The 21,586-nt window shown below is 44.1% G+C and overlaps 1 protein-coding gene across 1 annotated transcript in view; it reads right to left on the bottom strand.

The window, feature by feature from the left end:
• Nucleotides 1-9,374: 9,374 nt before the first annotated feature.
• The window catches only part of znf609b (zinc finger protein 609b), a 102,079-nt gene continuing 89,867 nt past the window's right edge, over nucleotides 9,375-21,586 (bottom strand). Inside the window, exons 4-8 of the mRNA XM_084476529.1 lie at nucleotides 16,392-16,479; nucleotides 12,257-14,675; nucleotides 11,150-11,615; nucleotides 10,655-11,038; nucleotides 9,375-9,589 (exon numbers count right to left, since the gene is read on the bottom strand). Coding sequence (XP_084332655.1) covers nucleotides 9,546-9,589; nucleotides 10,655-11,038; nucleotides 11,150-11,615; nucleotides 12,257-14,675; nucleotides 16,392-16,479 — 3,401 coding nt within the window. The 3' untranslated portion in view covers nucleotides 9,375-9,545. The remainder of the gene's footprint in view (nucleotides 9,590-10,654; nucleotides 11,039-11,149; nucleotides 11,616-12,256; nucleotides 14,676-16,391; nucleotides 16,480-21,586) is intronic.

Here is a 21,586-nt window from a genome sequence, read left to right as displayed (position 1 = left end):
CTGTCACGACCACACATCACGCGAATGTCGCGGCAAAGTTCAAATATTTAAACTTGAGCGTAATACGCCGCACGAGTAAAGGCTCAGTTATGCTCCCATTTCGTGCGTAAATAGAGACAAACGTTATCAACATTCTAACCGTCACTGCCCTCATACTTTCATGCATACGTTGGAATGGACGTTGAGCAAAACATCCTCTAGAGGGCATTGTTCAGATTCAAAAGTTACTCCAATAAAGGATCCAAAAAAGAGTTCCAAAAAAAAAAAGTTGATGACAACATGAAAACATGGCGACGATGGGGGAGATAACGATCCTGCATCTATTGAGAAGGAGGCAGAAATACGGACGAAACGGACGAAATGTACGTAGAGTACGGACCGAAGGCTCCGTCCATATCCGTATGCATATCTAACGTAGAGCATAAATGAGCCTTTAATCCCATGGACCTATAAAGCTTGTAAGTCTCGCCCCTTCCGGTGGTCCCCATGGGACCTATGAGATCGTAAAATATTTCATTTTAATTTTATTAAAAAGTAATTATTTTCTGGTCCCAGTCTTTATATGCCCCGGATTACACATATGTTGTTTGTGGATTTAAATTATAATTTCTCATGTCAAGAGTTTGACCGTTTATTGTGCAATTGTTCAGTTAAAGGCAGTAGAGAATACACAATAAGAAAGACTACATGTGTGTGACGTCACGCTCCGTGCGACTGGCGTGGACAAGACCAACAATCTCCCCATCGGCATTATTGAATCTCTCCACATGTCCCGAATTATAATGGTTTTCACCTCTTTCGATGCTGTTAACCCCCCCTTGGAAAAAAAGTGGAGCAGAGAGATCGCCAAGTCTGTACCAAAGTTCTAAGTGCGGGTGGTGAGGTATATCATTCGCGCCGAAAGCAGTGAAGAGCTGTAGTTCACAAAGCAGCCTCACACAAAACCTAACATTATCAAACTTCTTCGCGATAAATTGTAGATTTCTTTGCATGAAAAATTATGATTTAAATCCACAAACAACATATGTGTAATCCGGGGCATATAAAGACTGGGACCAGAAAATAATTACTTTCTCTCCATTGAAACCCATTCATATTTTACGATCTCATAGATCCCATGGGGACCACCGGAAGGGGCGGGACTTACGAGCTCTATAAAGAAAAGGACAACGGATTAAAACATGGTGCCCATTAATTCCTATGAAAACTGCTCATTGGCGCCAGGCCCCCAAGAGCAGTGCCTACTTCCGCAATCCACCAGTGCTCAGTGACCAAGCCTGGTATTGCAGTTGTTTTAGCGGGCTGTGGACGGGTCCCTCAATTCATGGGGCCCAGAAGTAGATATCCCCGTTCACTCCAATTCAAGTGGGGACCAGGAATGTGTCTCCACAATTTTTTTCTGGCTATCAATCAAAGGCTCATAATTAGGGCTGCTCGATTATGGAAAAAATCATAATCACGATTATGATTACAATTATTTTGGTCAATATTGAAATCTCGATTATTCAAACGATTATTTTAGAGTTTGAAAACATGATGCATTTATTCATAATTTCTCTCCAAAAAAAACACTTTGTAAATGAGAACTTCGAAATTTCCCCTTAAAAATATACACAAAATGGTCAAATAGAAAATAAAGTCCAGATATGAATCCAGCTGTTCTGCAATTTTTATTTAATTTTTTTTTTTTTCTTTTTTTTTAATCGTTTCAACTCGATTATACTAGTTTGGTGATCGTTTCACTCTGAAATCGAAAATTCGATTAATCGCCCAGCCCTACTCATAATTATCTTTACTAATGAAGTAAAGATAATAATCTTTGTACTAATGAAAGTTTTCTCTTTTCAAAACAGAAAACAAGTGTTTTATTAGCCGTTTTATTTAATTTTTTTGGCAGGAGAAGGAGGGGTGGGCAGCTGAAAGGAGCCGTAGTGAAACAAACGTTGTTTCGGCCCGGCCTCCGAGAGGGCTCAGTGCACGGCTCCGTTAACGTCTCGTGTCCGAGGTTTTTCCTTTTACTTAACATGAATGACGTTGGTGGTTTTTAGGCACTGTGGTGACTTTTAATCACTTAAAGTCGCCGAGCGATTTGTAGACTGGTTCAGCTGTTGGACGCGTGCACTCAATAACTCTCACGTTCCTCTGCTTGCGATCATTGCGATTCACCATTTATTGATCCATTTATTCAAAAGATCCAAAGACAAAGAACGGGTGCATTACGGTATCATGGTCAAACACTAATATAAACATTTCAGTTGCGTTGGTATCTAATTTTCATTTGCTTGTTTAGCTATGTATGACAGTTATCAATGTTGGTGTATTACAATTCATTATGTGGGTAGGCTACTCCAACTTCGTTGCTGGTCGATATGTAACCATTTATTTTTATATAAATTATTGATTGCATTTTTCGTAAATAGTTAGTTGGAAGGAATCTGTTTCTTAAGCAATAACATTGAACTGTATTTTTTCTAGGCCTATTTGTATTTACTATGCTGTTGGTGTTATCTGTTATGTGGAGCAATCTTGCATATTTATGAAGTTCCTGTATGTTGTAAGTTGTATGTCCCTTGATTATAGGATTACGATGTGTACCTTGGTTATCAGCTATTATGAAATGGTGAAATAGCAGGAGGAGTGTAATTAAAAAAAATCACATATAGAGAATCATGGGGGGGGGGGGGGGGGGTTAGTAACTTATACTTCCATGGCCGGTAAACAATGCGACTGTGCTCGCTCAGACCGCTCACTTACAATGCTAGAGAACAAGAATATTTCTACATCCGGAACGTCATGCACTAGGGCGTGGCTAGGCTCCCATGATGCGGAAGCAATTCTGTCTGTTCTTTTTATGCCCTCTCTCCAAAGCCTTCTGGTCTGGTTTACACAATTGGCTCTCACTAAAGATTGACGATATCCCGACCTTTTGAGTTATTACATATCCTCTTTTACATGGATAATATAGATTAATCCTTACTTCTGATTTGACCATTATGATTATTCTAATGGGTAAATATCACATTCATTGTAGTACGTTGAAATGTTCTAGGCCTTCCTTTGCATGGTTTATGAATGGTTTTTCTCCTTACTGAAAAAAGTTAAGTAAAATTGCAAGAAAAATGTGTGAAGATATATCCAATCAATTGTTGTTCTGATGAATATCCCACTGAATGCTGCTCCTAAATGTTTTTTAATATATACCTTATGCTTTCGATCGTTAATGTATACCCCGTTTTGTTTTTTGTTTTTGTTGTGACGTTTTCTTTTCATCCAGAATGACATTTGTTTTGTACTTGATGGAAGTATGTCTTCTTTCCCTGCGAGAGTTTTGTACTTTGTTTATGCATAATAAAAAATAAAAAACGTTCTCATAGTAATGAATGGGCGCCATGTTTTAATCCGCTGTCCTTTTCTTTATAGGTCCATGGCAGTCACGTGATGGATTGTTTTTGGAATTGGAATTTTCAGAATTTTTAGTGTCAAACACTACATTTCCTGCATTCTGGTGAATTTTTATTCAACAATTTGTGCCTTTTCTGAATTAATTTATGGCGGAAATGTCTTTACTATTTATAGTAAAGACATTTCCGCCATAAATTAATTAAATTACTTAGTGACAGTTCTCATCTCCTCGTCGTCCATTCATTACTGATAATTGGACACCTCATCAGGCATTAACTCGTATACTTTTGTGGTGTCACCTCTATACAGTTAATGGGACGCTAATGCAGACACCAACCTGTTGCTCTTGTCACTGTCTGCGCCCGCAACCATAGACTGTATAAAGACCACGACTCCTAAACTGGGCCCCGTTTCCCGAAAGCATCGTTAGCCTAACGACGTTGTTAAACCCCTCGTACGATCATCGCAGAGTTTTCAGACCGTTTCCCGAAAGCATCGTTACGTAATGACGTCGTTAAAACCCTCGTAGCTAACGACAGCTCCAGGGGTACTCGTAGAGCGCTAAGAGGCATCGTTACTATAGCCTCAGTGGAGTCACCAGCTGGACATTCCGTGTATTGGATGTGTTTTATTAAAACACATCCAATACCACGGAATGTCCAGCTGGCGCTATTTCGCAATACCCCAAAAACAGTGGTTACCGCCGATATATTACTCGTAGACTACTGTTAGATTTAAACAGCAAAGACAGAGGCATGTTAGAAGTCAACAAAAATAGAACTTATTGCAGCAATTTAAAATTCCAAAAATACATGCGATACAGTCGAAATGTACCGATCAAACGGCACGTCACAAGGCAACCCTATCACAAGGCATATAATAAAATTATACATTGCTCGTGTGGGAGCTGCACTTGCTGTCTCCCTCTGATTTTAATTCAACCATCGTGGTTAAAATGTCCTCATATTGATCAATGACAGAAGACATACTGTAGGCTACATGAATCATGCGGAGACCAGCAGGTGGCGTTTTTTTTTGCGATTGTTTGCCATAAAGCACTGTAGGCGCGTCGGTGAGGCTGTGATGAAGTTCACTATTTATTGGACAGTGTCTAGACAGTTATGAACATCCCTGACCTTAGTGGAGTGCACAATCGCCAAGTTGAGAGCGTGGTTTCTGCAGTGAACGTAGACTGCTGCGGGAAACGATGCGTGCCTTTCCCGCTTACATTGCCCGCATCATCATACCCCTGCCCATCAATATGGGCAGGAATCGATCTAGACCAGCAACAGCAATAGCTGTGTCAATGCCTCTGCGTTTGAATGATAATGAATGAATGGAACGTAACATTCTTATTTTTGAGGAATTTTTATTTGGCAAAAATTTCAATCGCGTCGCCATTATTGATTATTATTATATATAAATGTTTTGAGCCCCCCGAAATGTCTTTCATTACCTCTTTTTTCGACCTTTTAAAAAAATATATATAGATTTTTTTGAGGGGGACAATTCTACCTTTTCTAAATATTGGAAATCTACACCTATGAGTGTGTCAAAGTTGTGATGCACAGGATAGGATTTGTGCACCTGTAACAAAGGACTTGTGAACTCGTAGGCCCTATTTTGTGTTTACAATTGTAGAAAAAATATTTACGACTTCAAATTTAGCCAACTGTTACACATTGTTGACTATAGTGTACACATGCAAAATAAACATTTCCGACTTCAAATTTACAGTGACAAATTTGTGACTTTAGTGTACGCATGCTAAAGACTTTTGCTACAATACCTTCATACAAAATTTGCTTTTGGTGTGAACGCACACCAAAAGCAGGCCTAACCCTTGGTTAGGCCTACTTTTTGCTGTATACACTAAAATAGATTGAAGTATAAAAAGATAGCAAACATTGCAACAATGTCAAGAATAACATTTTCAGAAAGAACGAATACGAAGTCAAGAGAGAATGAGACTGAGACCAAATATATCAAAATATAGGCCTACCGATAAATGCACTATATGCAGCACATTTACTTTTAACATTATGACTATTGATGTAGCAGACTTTAATCAGTCTTTATCAGTCGACCTACAGTGATTTCCATTATGTAGATCTAATAGTGACCAAAATAGACAATGTGGCCTATTTGAAAATGTTAATTCTAATCTATTCATTTCACCAATGCTCTTCCAATTAGAATAAAACAAATGACGTAGGCGATTCTTTATGACAGGCACTGCGTGGCTTTATGATAAAGGTGTGTACAAACAAAATACCAAATCAACAACATGAATATCCTACAAATAACTCACATACACGACGAATAGCCTACTGGAACAAAATAAACACTCAATATACTACGTGCGTGCTTCCCAGAAGCGTTGACACATTTCCACATGTAAAGATGTCCTTTTCGTAATTTATGCCATGCGATTTTTCACTTATATCGTCCGATGTCTTTTATTCTGATCCTGCAAAACATGCAATGCTAGCGTGAGCCATGTTCTACTCGACACGTCCATGATAATATTAATTCGGGCACCTGACAAACGGTGGGCGACCGGATGCTGCAAGGCTATGACAACTGTACTGACCTGGCTCTGTCGGCGGTTATCCTCTGGCTGCAGTGACCATGGGGGTGGCGGTGATGCGGGGGCAGCATGTAGTATCTGTCCCGACCAGGGGCCTGGTCGGATGGCAGGCCCTGGGGGCTAGCTGCGTAGATAGTGCATCCCATGTACACCTTCTGAAAAACTGTCCCCCCGGTTCAACCTCTTCTTCCGAATGCGAGAGCGGAAGGTGGTACACGAGTGAACGGTGGCTTCCTGCAGGAATCCTTCCACCAATCTCACCGCCCTGATGCCAACCAGCCAACCAAGCCGGCTGCCCAGCCCACAGCCCCCCTCTATTCCCCCCCTCCCGTGGATCTGTGGTCCAGCCCTTCTCCTCCCGACCAGAGGATAATCACATTTAATTTTAACTCGGCATAATCATCCCTAACAAATCATCATCGCCCTATACCCTATAACTGCCGCATCATTTAAACGCCTCCGTGCACCGAATCTGAAGATGGAAGTGCAAAAACAGTATCATGGAAGGAGGCTTACACATAGATGCTTACTGATAACACCGCGATATATCACAGGTATGTTATAAGCCTTAACCTGTCCATTCCTCAACACTGCTTTCAGATTTTCTACACAATCCTAATGGTCTACTGCGTCGTGTGACGTCTAGTCGGCTACCTTAAGTAAACAAAATATTTACCTACCCTACTACATATTTAATGGGTCCGTCAGCGAGAGAGCAGATGGAGTTTATCGACCTAGAAAATATTTGTGGTTTTGTTTGACACATCATTCATGCTAACGTTGACGCGCGCACACAGTAGGCTACCTATTTTAAGGTAGCCTGCTGCTCTCATGTGGCCAAATGGCCAAATTACAATCGGAGCGTCGGACCCCATGACCAAATTGTATATTAAATATTTAAATACAATTATTTCACAAACATTGAACACTGCAGTTTGTATTAGTTATTTTCATCCATTTAGGCATGCTCACAAGGACAGATTATCTCATAAAAAGATTTATTTTTTTTCAGCCCAAATTTACAAAGGCAAGTTACAGAGTATTGTATAAAAGAAGAACCATGGTAATGTACACTTTACACAAACTCCTGACATGGGGGGGTGGGGGGGGGGGGGTTCTGAATTTTGTCACATGGAAAGAAATTAACACATTGTAAACATCCTTGCAAGTACCGGTAGAGTGACAGGTACTCTGAGGTTTAGAGTGACAGTAGGTGGGTCAGGAAAGGACAAACAAGCAGTTGTCTCTGTGTTTTTCACAGGAGAGTGTTCAGCTAGGCACCAATTGAGACAACCGCCTGCCAATAAATATACTCTTCACCAAAGCAAAAAGAAAAAAAAGAAATACACTCCTGCAAAATACAGAGCCAAGCACTTTCCATTATGATGATAGCAAACATAACTGTTTCTGGCTTTTCATACATTTTAAGTATATATGATTTTTCACTGTGTTTTGTTTTAACTACCAAGATAACATTACTACTCTCAGCGAGAGAACAAATGCACTTGTCACAACCATTGTCTGATAAAACTATAGGTATGCAGCTTTCTGGTACTAAACCCCACGGAATTAAAGACAACATCACAGCTGCCTAGATTACCCTACCAGATTAAGTACAAAGACAGTCACATTCTTCCGATTCATAGCACACCACCGTTCTGCTTTGCAACGCACACGCTTCAGAGGCGGAGGCTGACCCCTGCAGAAATAGGGACGCCGGCAACGTGACAGAATGTCCTGGAACCCTTCGAAATTCAGATTGGCCACTTCCTGCATGAGAGTAGTGCTCCGACCACCTTATGTGGGTGATGTGACTTCAGAGGGTATCAAAGTGGAGACGAGTTAGTGGCTTGACATAAATCTCGGATCACGTCAACCATGAAACTATCATATATGCAAGTTAGAAACGTGCCCCCCCCCCCACACACACACACGAGAGGTTGAGAGAAAAAAAATACTTGCTGATCACGTGACCACTCTCTACTTATAATTCTGATGCCTCAAACAAACAGAATTCTGTCAACAGATCATAAAAAAAAAAGGAAATGAATGTTGCTGGGCCCATCATACCTGTATTTTTCACAACATAGAAATCACACCTTATGCATGTGCCACTTCCAATGCCCATGAACATGCCTACAAGTAAAACATAAAATCCATGTGAATGGCACGTGAATCAGACGTTACATGAAACCCCCAGAGGATTACGGGGAGTTAAGTGAATGGTAATGTTCAGAGGGCCAACAATTTTGTTCTCTCTAGGCCCCAATTGAAAAATGCATTTGTTCCTTGGTGTGCAAAATTGGATGAATGGCTTATGTGGGACTTTTTAAAGTCTTTTAAGGGGTTGACATCAACAGGCTGTCCATTTTACACAGTCTGTTACAAGCTAAATCTTTATGCTGTATATTTTTTTAATTGGTTCCTTCTTCGCCTAAGAGGCTTATATTAGCAGCTGCAGTATTAGCAGTATTAGCAGCTGTAGGGTGTCTGACATCATACCTTAAAGTGAAGCTTCATGTAGCATCGGTGTATCTTACAATGCATGGATAATGTCTGAAGGAAGCCAACTATCCAAGTGAGTGGCAATGAGCGTTAGTAAAGACTAATTATGTGGCCATTTCAATGTGAGGGAAAGATAAACACACTCATTCAAGGTTGAGCACAAATATATGGATTACTGGACAGAAGGACAATCTAGGAAATCAATAATGTTTAAGAAAAAAACAAAAGAATGAATAGTGTTAATTCTCCACTGAGGTGTTCGTGGTCTTTTTGCAAGACATGACATCATCCCTGAAACACAGCGCGGGGGGGGGGGGGGGGGGGGATTCATCAATAACGATGGAATGGAAACTTCAATCTCAGGCTCTCCAGTCTCTGCAGAAAGTATTCCCTCTTCCCATCTCATATAGCCAACACATCTGTCAAGTTTAGGATATACTGTTGTTTCTCGGCAATGGCATATGATAAGCCAACGACATATAGTTCAATCATTTCAACATGATTCACTTTTTTTTTGTCATTTGTTTATTTAGTTCGACTCCCCTTTCCTCTCAGCCAACCCCCCCACAATAGAATCCCTTGCCAATTTCATTATGCGCATGACAAAACAACAACATTGCAGTCAAAACAACAACAATAATAAAAAAAAATATATATCTCATGTTCAGGCAGTCCGTCAGTTCTCTTTTTGCATTGTATTTGTTGACAGTGCAAAGACTAGATTATCAGCGGGTTGATGTTTCCTCTGCATTTCGGGGCAGAGAGCGATGGCTTTGAACCTGGGTTATATCAGTCCTACTACTGTCCGAGGTTTGGAGAAGTCAGGGGGGGGGGGGGGGAGGGGGCACGCATTCGCCAAAAGGTAACAGGGTGGAAGGGGGGTGCAGGAGGCGGCAAGGGGTGGGGTGGGGTGGGGTGGGGGAGGGGCGTGAAAGGACAACATTCTGTCAGGCATTGGGACAGAAGAACTAAAAATCTAGACAGGAACACCATTCAACTGATGTCCAAAAGGGAGCCCCCCGGGCGAGCCTCTTCCCATGTGATCCAGTCACATGAATCTCTGCAAGGTGGAGCTGTGTCGGTCAGGTTTACCTGTTGGCGCGGAGAGAAGGAGACATCGATTTAATGCACTGTTTACTAAAATCTAAACATAGGCAATTGTGGAAAAAAACTAAATAAAAAAAATAATAATAATAAAACTGAAATTTAAAAAAATGGATGAATAAAACATAGGCATGGATCACACTGTTAATCGATGGGAAACACCTCCATGATTAAGTTTATAGTCAACAACCAGTAGTAGGTTGCGCGAGCCGCCACTAGAGGTGGATGTAGCTCGCGGTAGCTGGGAGTTGCAGCCTGTTCCATTTCCCCTGTGTGTCTCTCTATTATCAACGCGGTGATCCACTTGTCCTCAGAAGACCTGCTTAGAATAGATGAGCCGAGTGGCTAAGTGCTGCACTGCACATGGTGTTTGCTTGCTGTGTCGCAGTGAGGGCTTCGTCTGGCTAAGCCTCTTTACAGGTTACTGTCTAACAAAAATCTACAACTGTTACTCTATCAGGATAGAGTATCAGAGGCATTCCAATTCCACTTCAAATTCAATTAAAAAGCAACAGGAGAGAAAAGCATTCCCCTGTTGTCAGTGGGAGGGACAAAAGTCCCGGTCTGTCTGCTCAATAACACTGCTCAGATTTATACGCCTCGGTGCTCTGTAATGGACTTGACTTGCAGCATTGTTTATTCACGCGACTGTCTGCTTTGTGCCCTCTTCTGGTTCGGCAGTTGAGCTCACAGCACTCTTGTCCATCTCAGTAGTTTCATCTTATCGTCTACGTCGGTCTCTGAGGTGGTGTCACCATTTTTTTTTTAGACAGGCAATATTACCCGTCTCGTACATTCCTTTGCAAAAGCCCCATCATATTGCACTGTTTAAAAGGAACTTCTTGTGCAATACATGAACGCTGTCACAAATAAAACACTGTCACCATTCGACGTGCACAATATAGCACAAGGATCTGTATGCATATAGTGGTTATTATATAATAAATCAGTATAGACACTTTGGGCCAGCATACATCAGAACATAATTCCACGTAGGCGATCCAACATCCAAGCAGGCGTGTGTGTGTGTGTGTGTGTGGGTGTAGCACTAACCGGTGGCGTAAGACAGGTCATACTGTCCCGAGAGAAGCGGGTAGGCCAGGTGGTGGTGGGAGGGCATGATGCGTTGGGAGGGCGAGGAGCGCGGGCGGTCCGCGTCCCTCTCCCGCTCGCGGTCCCGCTCCGTCCCCATGCCTCGCTCCTGCTCCCGCTCGCCCCTCTCGTGGGGGGCTTTGTCGCCCACCGTGGGCGACTTGCTCTTGTACTGGCTGGCATGCTGATGCAGGATGTCCAGGGCTTTAGAGTCTGTGGCCGACTTGGTGACGGTGGGGCTGGCGCGCGACTTGTCGCCGCCGCCGCCGCCGCCGCCGCCCTCCTCGCCTCCCGCTATTTTTACCCCATATGGCGAAAACGGGTAACCCGCAGGTATGTAAGAACCTGGTGACGGAAATAATGAGAATTAACCATTACAAACATATCAAATAAAAATAATTTAAAACAAGCTTTAGCGTTGTAGAGATGTGTTTTTTCTTATACAATATTCAATACCTGGGTAATTTTGCATCATGACGGGCGGCATGCCCCGGTATCCCGGGTGACTGGGGTCGTAGGCCTGTCCGTACGGGTAGCCGTGCATGTAGGGCATGTAGCCCTGGTGCTGTGCTAGCGGCGACGAGAACTGCATGTGGGCGTTGGTGCGCATTGGCGGGTCCTTGCCCATGGCCCGGTGGTCCTCAGAGGAGATGCGGGGGTCGCCTCCCCCCTCCTTGCCCTCCTCTTTGGGGCCACCGCTAGTGTCCTTGGGCCTTGGCCGGTCGTCCTTGATTTTGCGATCGCGGTCCCGCTCTCTGTCCCTCTCGTCCTTCCACCGGGGCTGTTGCTGCTGCTGCTGCTGTTGTTGTTGCTGTTGTTGCTGATGCTGTTGTTGCTGTTGTTGTTGTTGTTGTTGTTGTTGTTGCTGCTGCTGCTGTTGTTGCTGCTCCTCTTCAGAGTGGGGCTTCTGGCTGTCAGGGTACTGAATCGTGGAGAAGATGGACCAAATGTTAAGCAAACTGATGTATGTGATCCCTAAACTGTGCAACTATACTATTCATGACCCATGGTATAATACAGTGGGCGAGGGAGGGTTTGGGTGGGTGTGCATGTCTCTTGTATACTGTGTATATGTGGCCTGGGGCCTATATGTATGTATTGTCTGTACCTGTACTGTTATTATTGTAAAGCAGCTTTATATGACAGCATGGAGTCCACGACAAATTTCCTTCAAGGACAATAAAGTGTATCTTAATCTTAATCCCTGTATCTTTATCTTGATAAACAAGTTAAAAGCAGTTAAGATTAATATGCCATTTATAACCAAATGACTAATACTTGAACATTTTACACTAGAGTACCATTTTGTTTATTGCACCAGTTCTACAAAGGCCGGCTCAACAAGTAATTAAAGATATGAGACAACCGATTAAAATACCATTGCCCCTTCAGAATTCTTGAAGATGTTGCCAAGAAACCGATGAAATGTTTCTTGACTACAGGCTCGTTAGCCACTTTATATCCTCAATGCAGTGGAGCTGGCTACATGGCATTCCGTCGTGAGGATGGACATCTATTTGATATTTCACATTTGTTTCTTCCTCAAAAAGGTCTGACACCCACCTGTCTGTACCACATGGCCTGCTCCATTCCCGGCTGTCCCCTTGGTTCGTGGCCCTGCTTGGTGTCCTCCTTCCCATGGTGGCTTCCCTCGCTCAGCTTCATCTTCAGCCCTTCAACCTGCTGGGGCTTTGGGTCTTCTCCCTTCATCGCCGACATGGACTTGGACGAAAGTTCAGAGGGAGAGTCCCGGGACTTGCCGGGGGGCTGCGGCAGCTTGACCTGGTCTGACTGACTGGGGGCTTTGGAGAGGAGGCTCGGCGGCACGGGGCCCTTCTGCTTTTGCCACTCGTCCTTCATGGACGCCTCTCGCTCCTTCAGGGCGGCGTCCGACTTCTTCTCCGCGGCGCGGTGCTGCTCGGCCATCTGCCGCTGCCGCTCCTCGTACTGCTGCCGGTAGGCCGGGTTAGTGTTGAGCAAGTGGTTGTGATAGGCTTGGTCGGGATGGTATGCGTACGGGGGGACGTAGGCGTACTGGTTGTAGTACAGCGGCTGCATGTACATGTTGGAGCGCTGCTGGATGACAGAGGGCTGCTGCTGCTGCTGCTGCTGCTGCTGTTGTTGCTGCTGCTGCTGCTGTTGAAGTTGTTGGTGTTGCTGCTGCTGCTGCTGCTGTTGTTGTTGTTGCTGTTGTTGCTGTTGTTGTTGCTGCTGTTGTTGTTGCCCAGAGATGCTGTCAGCTTTGCGCTCTTCAACAGCCTCAACCTTCACCTTCTCCTCCCCTTGGTCTTGGTCTTCCTCCCTTTTGATTTTTATGTGACCCTCGCCCAGCGGGAGGCCGGGGTTTGGTCCACTGGGGTTAGGGTTGACATAGTTTGGTGAGTAATAATTATCATAGCCGGCATAGTAAGGTGAGTCTTTGCTGGGTGTCTGGTTGGGAAACAGGGCTTTTTTGGCCCCCTCCCGCACACTCTGTTCTTCTGTCTTGACCTTGGCGCCGTCTACCTTCCCCTCGCCGTCCTCGCCGGCGTCGGAGATGTCCGAGTAGGCCGGACTGTTTGTTTTGACTGAGGAATTGTCGGCGCCGTTTTGCGTCGCCACGTGGAGCGGCGTGAGAGGCTGTGGCATCCCACTGCCGTCGTTCCGACTGGCCACACCAATGGAGGGACTGGGAGCGTTGTCTGAGAAACTGTATATCTTGTCGGCCTCGGCCTTTATGCTAGCGAGGCGACTTTGGTGGGGATCCGAGGAGCCATTGAGGAGTCCGTCGCCCTTGTTCCCCTGGTCAGGGCAGTCAAGCTTGCCCTCCTCCATTTTCCCACTCTTTCCCGGCGGCTTAGGGCTGTCGGCCTCCTTCGCCCCGTCTTTCTTCTTCTTCTCTTTCTTCTTCTTGGTGGTGCCGGAGGCCGGGTCCCCGACGGCGGGGGGCTTGGGCTGGGTACCTTTCATTTGGGGGCTCTTGGGGATGCCCTGCATCATGGGGGTCAGGCCGGGCGGGGTGTTTGGGTTTCCCGGAGGAAAGGAGTAGATCTGCTGTGTCGCCATGGCTACGGGGCCAAGAGGTCGCGGTGACTTCATGTTTTTCTGAGCCAGTTTTTCGGCCTTGGCGCCGCTGCCGGTCTTCTTTGACCGGTCCATGCCTCTCTTGTCGTCGGAGCCGTCGTTGCTGGCCTCATCGGTGAGGCAGGTTCCGTCCTCGCAGCCGTCCATTTGCGTGCCGGCGGGTTCTGGGTCCGTTTCAGCCGTTTTCTTTTTACTCTGCTGCTGCTTTGAGCCAAACTTCCCAGGGGACGGGGAAGGACTCTGGGCGTCGAACCCCCGTCCCTTTGGGGTGACCGAACGCGCCGGAGACAGGCAGCCCTTCTGGGAGATGGAGGCCCCGTTGCAGTTCCCCGGTTCCGGATGGAGGGTGGAGTCCTCCCCGTATTCGCTGTCCCCCCCGTCCATGTCCAACTTGATGTCGTCGTCGTTGTGGGCCCGCGCTTGGTGGTACTTGAGACCGTTAATGTGCTTGTACTTCTTGTTGCAGTTTGGATGTGGGCAGTCGATGAGAACGGGAGACGGACAACTGCGGTCCAAGGGAGGGGGCAGGGGCTCGGTCTTAATGGAAGGGACAGGGAGGCTGCTGGGCCCTATCGCCCCGCTGTTGGAGTTAGTCCGCATGCGCTTGTTGCCTTTCGTGTCCTCAGAGCTTGAGTTGGGCTCCATATCAGAGGTGGGTTTGGTCTTGCGTTTCCCAGCCGAGGAGGGACTGGCCTTGATGTCCTCCGCGTTGTTGTTGGGCGGCGTGCGGCGGTCTGACGGCGTCTGGCTGCCCCTCCTGCCCTTACTGTTGGAGGCCGCGCGCGTTTTGTTGTTGGTGCCTTTGTTGTCCGACGAGTTGCTGTTCTCGTTAACGGGGGTGTTGCTATTGGGTCTCATCCTCTTGCCCCGACCGCGGCCGTTTCTCATCTCCAGGTCACTTGTGGGAGATTCACAGAACCTAGGGGAGCAAGAGAAAGACATTCAGTCAGCTATGACTAAAAACGTTTTTAACATTTTCCTCTATCGAGAAAAGTGTTCAGAAGTGTTGGATATTTTGGATATTTTCAACAAAACTATTATCCAAAGATGTTATGATGTCAAGTATGGGGTTGGCTTTATCACTACAGAAGGCAAAATGTGGGTTCATATTTCATATTTATTATTTTTGGCCATAATAGATAACACTGTTCTGAAATCTCAAATCATTACTCTGCATCATCTCAGAAGAAAAGTCAGAAATGTATCATCAAATGTTTAAAATATGTCTTTGGGCATTATGTAGCTTAAAGCATTGACAAACTTACTTTGTCTCCTTACTACATCCATCACCGTACACCACAGTACCTCCCTCGACAAGCAAAACCAAAACAAAACCAACCAAGCAGAACTACAAAAAACTCTTAATTTCCCAATAAATACTGACATTGACACAGACCACACAACGTTGTGAGAATTCAGTGTGCTTTCTAATCACCAGATAAATAAAATTCTTAAAAATAGCAGTCAGGCCTCATGTTTCTTTAATTGTAATGTTATTATCTTGCCACACAGCAGTGAAGGTTAGCAATATGTAACGAGGATGAGTCACAGCCTCCCCTACAAGCCTCTCCAAACATGTTGAGCCCCAGCAGGGGAACGGGAATACATCCGTAGTCTGACAGTGGTGCAGGAATTCAGACGCATTACTCATTGCAAGCCAGAGTTTATATTCACTCTGCTGAAAGCGTTCTGAATTATTCATATTGTGTCCCTAATGTAGTCATGCTGCAAACTGTATCTTGGTGCAAATAACCTCACTGAAACAATGATTGCTAAAAATCGTCTGGGTACTGCTTTTGCCTGCCATTAGCTCTGCTGAAATATTGATTATTGTTTGCACTGCATTCAGTTATTGTTTTTTAAAACAAGCATTTACACAGATACTAAACAGGCATCATTTTCCATATTCCAGTATTTGGAAAATGGATCCGATCCATTCTGCACAATCTGCAGTCTTAGCATTAAAAGAAAAGACGCATGCAGGAATTATAAAAAAATTAAGCCCCCACCCAGATGATGATCTCAAAACATCTCTATGAGATGGGGAATCTGATAGCATGTTGAGGAAAAGCTATTAGTACAATAATTGGATTCCAGAATCTGGCTTGTTAGGGGAGTTTTCTATTTCTATCACTTCCTCCGGGGACGTCAGCAGTTTGCCAGCAAGCAGTGTGTGCCGTTTCCCCCGACTGGAGATAAAGACTAGCATGGACAAAGGCAAGCCCCACTACACATGGGCAGAGAGCAACTGGAGGCTACATCCACAAGCTGTGAACGCTTCTCTGATTCATATCATGGGATGCTCTTTTTTATGAGGTTGGAGACCAAGTGACAGCTTGGATAGAGAAAATAGAATTGATGATTGATGGCAGCCATGTAGCAATACTCTTTCTCACACCCTGACATTTGAAACTACTCTGCGTGACAGTAAATTCCTGCTAAGGCGCAGAAGCTGTGAAAATCCCTGAAGGTAGCTCCAATTTTCCAACCGGCAGCGATGTGAAGTGGCACCCCAACACATACTGAGACGCACCAGTAGGTGCTGTATCATTGTGTGTATCACATATTCATGATGCAATGTCCAGCTAATTCACAAAGAAAGAATTGTAATACATAACCGTCGGTAGATCTTTACCTGGGGGGAGCCCAATCATGTCGCGTGCAGTCCAACAAAGTCCCCACATACGTCTTGTTCCTCCAAGTCACATTAACAACCAGCATCCCTGTGAAGAAAATAGTCTCTTATGAGTACAAATACAAAAGGCAAGGCGAGGCGACTTTATCTATGTCGCACTTTACATACACGAGGCAGACTCAAAGTGCTTCACATACAATAAAATTAAATAAGGGGGAAAAAAGGGAAGTTTGTTGAACAACATACTATTCTTTTGTTGGTCAGAGATGGCAGAAACGTATACATTTTGATGATAAACTGCTATCAGCACACTTCTTCCACAACCATGGCAACAAAACCAAGAGATTCACTGCAAAGGTAATAAATAGTATGAATGCAAAAAGCAAACACCCGAGATTTACATAAAGGTTAACCTGTACAAATAGGTTTCCAGCAGTGACACACAATGAGCCTATTCCTGAAGCAAATCGACTCATGCTCTATGCACACTGAATCTGTGGGGACAACATGGACTTAAAGAGGAGACCTTGCTTAGAATTTCTTCAGACATCAGACGCTGGCAGCAGGTCCTCCTCAGACTGATCACAGCAAGGTTACAGGAGAATATTCACAGAGCCTCCTATCCATTTAAATAACACAATGCCTGGAGAACAAATCCCTGAAGAAGAGCGATGTAAGGAGAAATAGTCTGCCCTTTGTTACTGTCCTCTATATGAAAGCAGGGTGAAGACAAGAAAAATGCCACACATAGCAATCAGTTCAACCATACATAAAAAGACAAAATAAAAACATGTTGAACCATACGTGCCAAAGTCTTTACATGGAGAATACAAATCCAATGAATTGAATGCTCATGCAAAGAGCAGCTTAAGTGTTTTTGCTTAAGGCACTGCCTTGAAGCGCTGAACCTGACGCAGTACTTGACCTCGCTGGGACTGATGAAATGTGTGATGGGTATTGTGGCTGGTGTGAATTAGGGGTTGCACGATTGCTGATTTTTTTAAGTCAACGTTTCTATCAATGAAGTCGACACGTCGTCGATGAAATCATCACATACACAAAAAAAAAAAAACACACGGGGACAGAAGGGCTGTCCAAAAATGTATTTTGCCAAGATCTCTGCGCTGGCAGACAACCAGCTAGTAGTGCAAATTCAGGCCTGCCTACAAAAAAAAATACAGTAACAGGCCTATTATATAATGTAACGAAAAAATATATTCCAACATTCAAAATGTCTGATTGCGTGTCAGCAATTACATGGGGAGAAAAACGTACAGAAATACATTCATTTGGCATAGGCCTTTTAACCAAAACATACATTTTAAATTGTTTGATAGAACTCCAATTTAACTGCACAACAGAAAGTTTAAATCTACGCCCGGTAGGCCTACAACAAAATAAGCGGTTCCATAACATAGAGTGGGCCATTTAAACTCACCGAAGTAGACTATTAAAATAAAACGACGGTCTAGTAAGCCTATGGCTGCCAAAATCCTCATTCGCAGTCTTTGCCTTGCATTCCTGGTTTGCATATAAAAAGATGAGGGCATCAACGTGGGCAGGATGAAGGCTTGATCGCCGTCGGGTGATGGTATTGCCGGCCAGAGAGAAAACCCTTTCGCCAGGGCAGTGTTTCTCAAACTGTGGGGCGTGCCCCACTACAGGGGCGCGGAGACATGCCAGGTGGGGCACGAACTGAGGCGATAAACTGGAGTTTTTATTTATATATATTTTTTTATCTGTATGCCTTCCTTTATTGATAATAACGGGCATACACCTCCATCTCACAAAACAACCTAACTCAAACAATGCAATCTAGACTCTTGTTGTCTCGGCTGTTCTTTGTTTGGGCCGTGGGTACAGCAGGCGAGGGCAGCTCAACTCGCTTCCAACAATTTCAAAAACTCGCGACTTCAAAAAATTATTGCATTTATTTTATAATTCAAAAACGAACAAAACTGTTTTCTAAATTAAGGAAATGATACTGGGAAACAAATAAACCAAATAAACCACCGCTTTTGGTGTGAACGCGCCATTAGTGCAACGTGCTTGAAGTGTTTGCTGCGGCAAAAACTCACCAACTGCAGTCTTTTCCGCAACCGCCAGATTGGTAGTGTGTGAAACTACGCGCCAAAGACTAGTCGATGTCTCCTGGCACGGTCTCCTGACTAGTGCTAGTAACGTCGACCCATCGATTCGTCGACTAGGTCTATGCAACCCCTAGTGTGAATTTGCAAGTAGTCATTGAGAATGAGTTCATCTCTGCATGCATGGAAATCTAACCTTGCATTCTAATTGAGGAAAGGCTTCAACAGATTGTGCAGTGTGCATTGTAGCTTTTACCAAGTGGTCAAACAGACAAATACAAATGGCTCTTTTGGGACGTATAAGTATTAAATCTAATTTAAAGAAGGGTAGAGGCACCTACCCTTTTGACCCTCTAAATGTATTAAAACCCCCACTCCCCCAGAGGTGACCTCTACATGCTACTCAGGCACTGCAGAGAAAACCGGAGGCTGCAGTCAGCCGACTTATCTAATGGCACAGGAATGCTTGCTGGCAGCTCTTGTTCCTCCAAGCATTTTATTAGCTCAGGAAATCTTCCTGGCTCACCACACACCTCTCTCTCTCTCTCCCCCTCTCCCTCTCTCTCTCTCTCTCTCTCCATAACATCAAATTCCCCCCATAGACATGGCTGAAAACTCACTTTTCAGCCATGGCGTGCACAAGGCATTTATAGAGCTTTAACCAGAACAACTGACACTAGGCTACAAGCCCAGTCACTGCATCCAAGTCCCTTGTGCAGACTATCAACCAGATCAAAGGAGGAATGCTATGTGTGAGTAGAGGGCACACGAGATGCCCCGCAGTCAAGCTTTCTCTAACATTTAAAGGACCCTAGCCTGTTTCTGAAATGCCTTTCCCGGCTAAGCCCCCCTCCCTCCTTTGCTCTCCAGTCACACTAAGGCCCCGTCCACACGGAAACGATTTTTTGGTGAAAACACATAAATCTTATGCGTTTGGCCCGACTGTCCAGACGGATCCGGCGTTTGCGGTGCCCACACTTTTCCGAAACCAGGTCCCATGCATTTTTTTTTCTTTCATTTTTTTATTTGATTTGTATTATTTTTGTAGTATTTTACTATGTATTCTTTACATACTTGGTAAATTGAATTACTAACTGTACATTGAAAAGTATTTCTGCTCAATCTAAAAGGTTTAACAACTGCTTCCTTCTCCTCGACTGTATGTTTGTATACAGCGCGCAGGCTTGATGCGCTCCACTTTTTTTTGTGAAGAACCAGCGCCACACAGTGGCCTTGGATATGTACTACAGCGTTTCTACAGCTCGATGCGTTTTCACAATGAGTCGGTCTTTAAGGACTCATTGCAAAAACGCATCTAGATATAGAAACACTGTAGTACATATTCTGCATATTCTAGACGAGGCGGAGCATGCGCATCAAGCCAGCGCGCTGTATACAAACATACAGTCGAGGACAAATCAACAAACAAATCAAACAAAACTAATTAGACAGAACTCTAACGTTGCCCAGCTGGTGGGAGGGCGATGACATCATAGTTTGCGTATTTGGCGTCCACACGAATCCTAACACGAAAACACATTGGGCCGTTTTTATCTTATCCACCCCTAACCGAAAACACCGGACCCGTCTGGACGGTCGGCCCAGACGCACAAGACTTCTGCTTTTTCACAAAAAAATAGTTTCCGTGTGGACGGGGCCTAAGACAAAATGGCTCTGGCAGCTGGTCGTGCTGAGATGTAAATCAAGGCAGAGCAAATGACTGACTAGCCTTTCATGTTGCTCAGGATCTACCCTGTACTGCTTTCCCTTGCCACAAGTGTGGCAAATCCCAGGGCACCTGACAAGATAGCATACCATTATTTCATGTACAACATTGAAATAGCTTTTTGGTAAAAAAAATAACGAAAAATAAACCTTGTTTGCCCCCTCCCCCATCCTCATTTATATTCAACATTCTCACCATATGTTGTTAACCACGGATCAGCCTTTGATCTAAGTAGCCAATACACACACATGTTTTCTATTCAGAAATGTAGAACTGTCCGAATAATATATTCTGCTTCACATAGACTCGTGAAAAATAAATGTATTCCTAATACAATTTTCCCCACATAGGGAGCTTGAAAAATAATGACGGGTCAAAGGTAAAGCTTTAACATCACAGTAAACTCTTTGATACTAATTGGATTACACTTTGCCCAATGCAAGCTCCATGCAATTGGACTGCAACATTTCCACAACATAGCCTTTAGCAGATGTCCTCATTAGGCCCATTATAGGTTTGGGTTTCGTTGCATAGTGAAAGACTTTTAGTTGCAATAACTGAGGCAGTTCAATTAGAAAATGTATGTTTTACTACCGTGCTTTTATGTCAGCGCCTTTAATCTAAATTTACTTGATACATTTAATACTAGAATCCTAGAACAAACCAACCAACAGTACCTGGATGGAAATTCTATCCAGAATTTCTGACCCAATTCATGAGAAATATGTTAGAAAACAAGCTGCCTAAATGATAGTGTTCCTTAATAGTTCCTTAAACATTTTGTGGAGATTTTCTCAATGTGATATCCTTGGTATCCTTGGACAAGTCCTTGGTGTCTTCAGGGCAGATAATGTTTTTTCTACAGCATTCCAAAAAATAAAAAAAGCACTTTACAGATTTGACCACTAGGCAGCTCTGGAGACTGTCATATGGTTATGAGCTGCTGTGGTAACTTATATTGTGCAGCAGGCAACATCATCTTTTTATTTATCATCAGGTCACCGCTTAAGTTAGTGCTTTCTTTGTATTTTTCATCATTAAATCTTAATAGTTAAATCAACTCAGCAGGTGATTTTCAATACGCCATTAAAAAAAAAATAGTTGAAGGTTTTCCAGTGATTGAGGTTCTAGACAGGAGAAAGATGTTCAGTCAAAACTGTCAGGACGCACCACGCAGATTTCCCTGTGTGAGACCGAGGTGGAGTAAAACTCCACAGCACAACACGGAGCAGTTATCCCATAGATTATCTGTTTACACGCAGGGACGCTAAGTGCACACTGCTCCTGTGATCCGTCTCTGCTTGGCGTCTGTTTGTTTGAACAGTCGGTGCAGACTAAAAACACAAAAAAGGGAAAGAAAAAAAAAAGGATCCACCGAGTTC

Source organism: Micromesistius poutassou, assembly GCF_964030765.1.
Source record: "Micromesistius poutassou genome assembly, chromosome: 12".
In the NCBI taxonomy this organism is placed as follows: Eukaryota; Metazoa; Chordata; class Actinopteri; order Gadiformes; family Gadidae; genus Micromesistius; species Micromesistius poutassou.
Note: the sequence above shows the minus strand (reverse complement) of the source record. Positions and strands in the feature narration are given on the sequence as shown.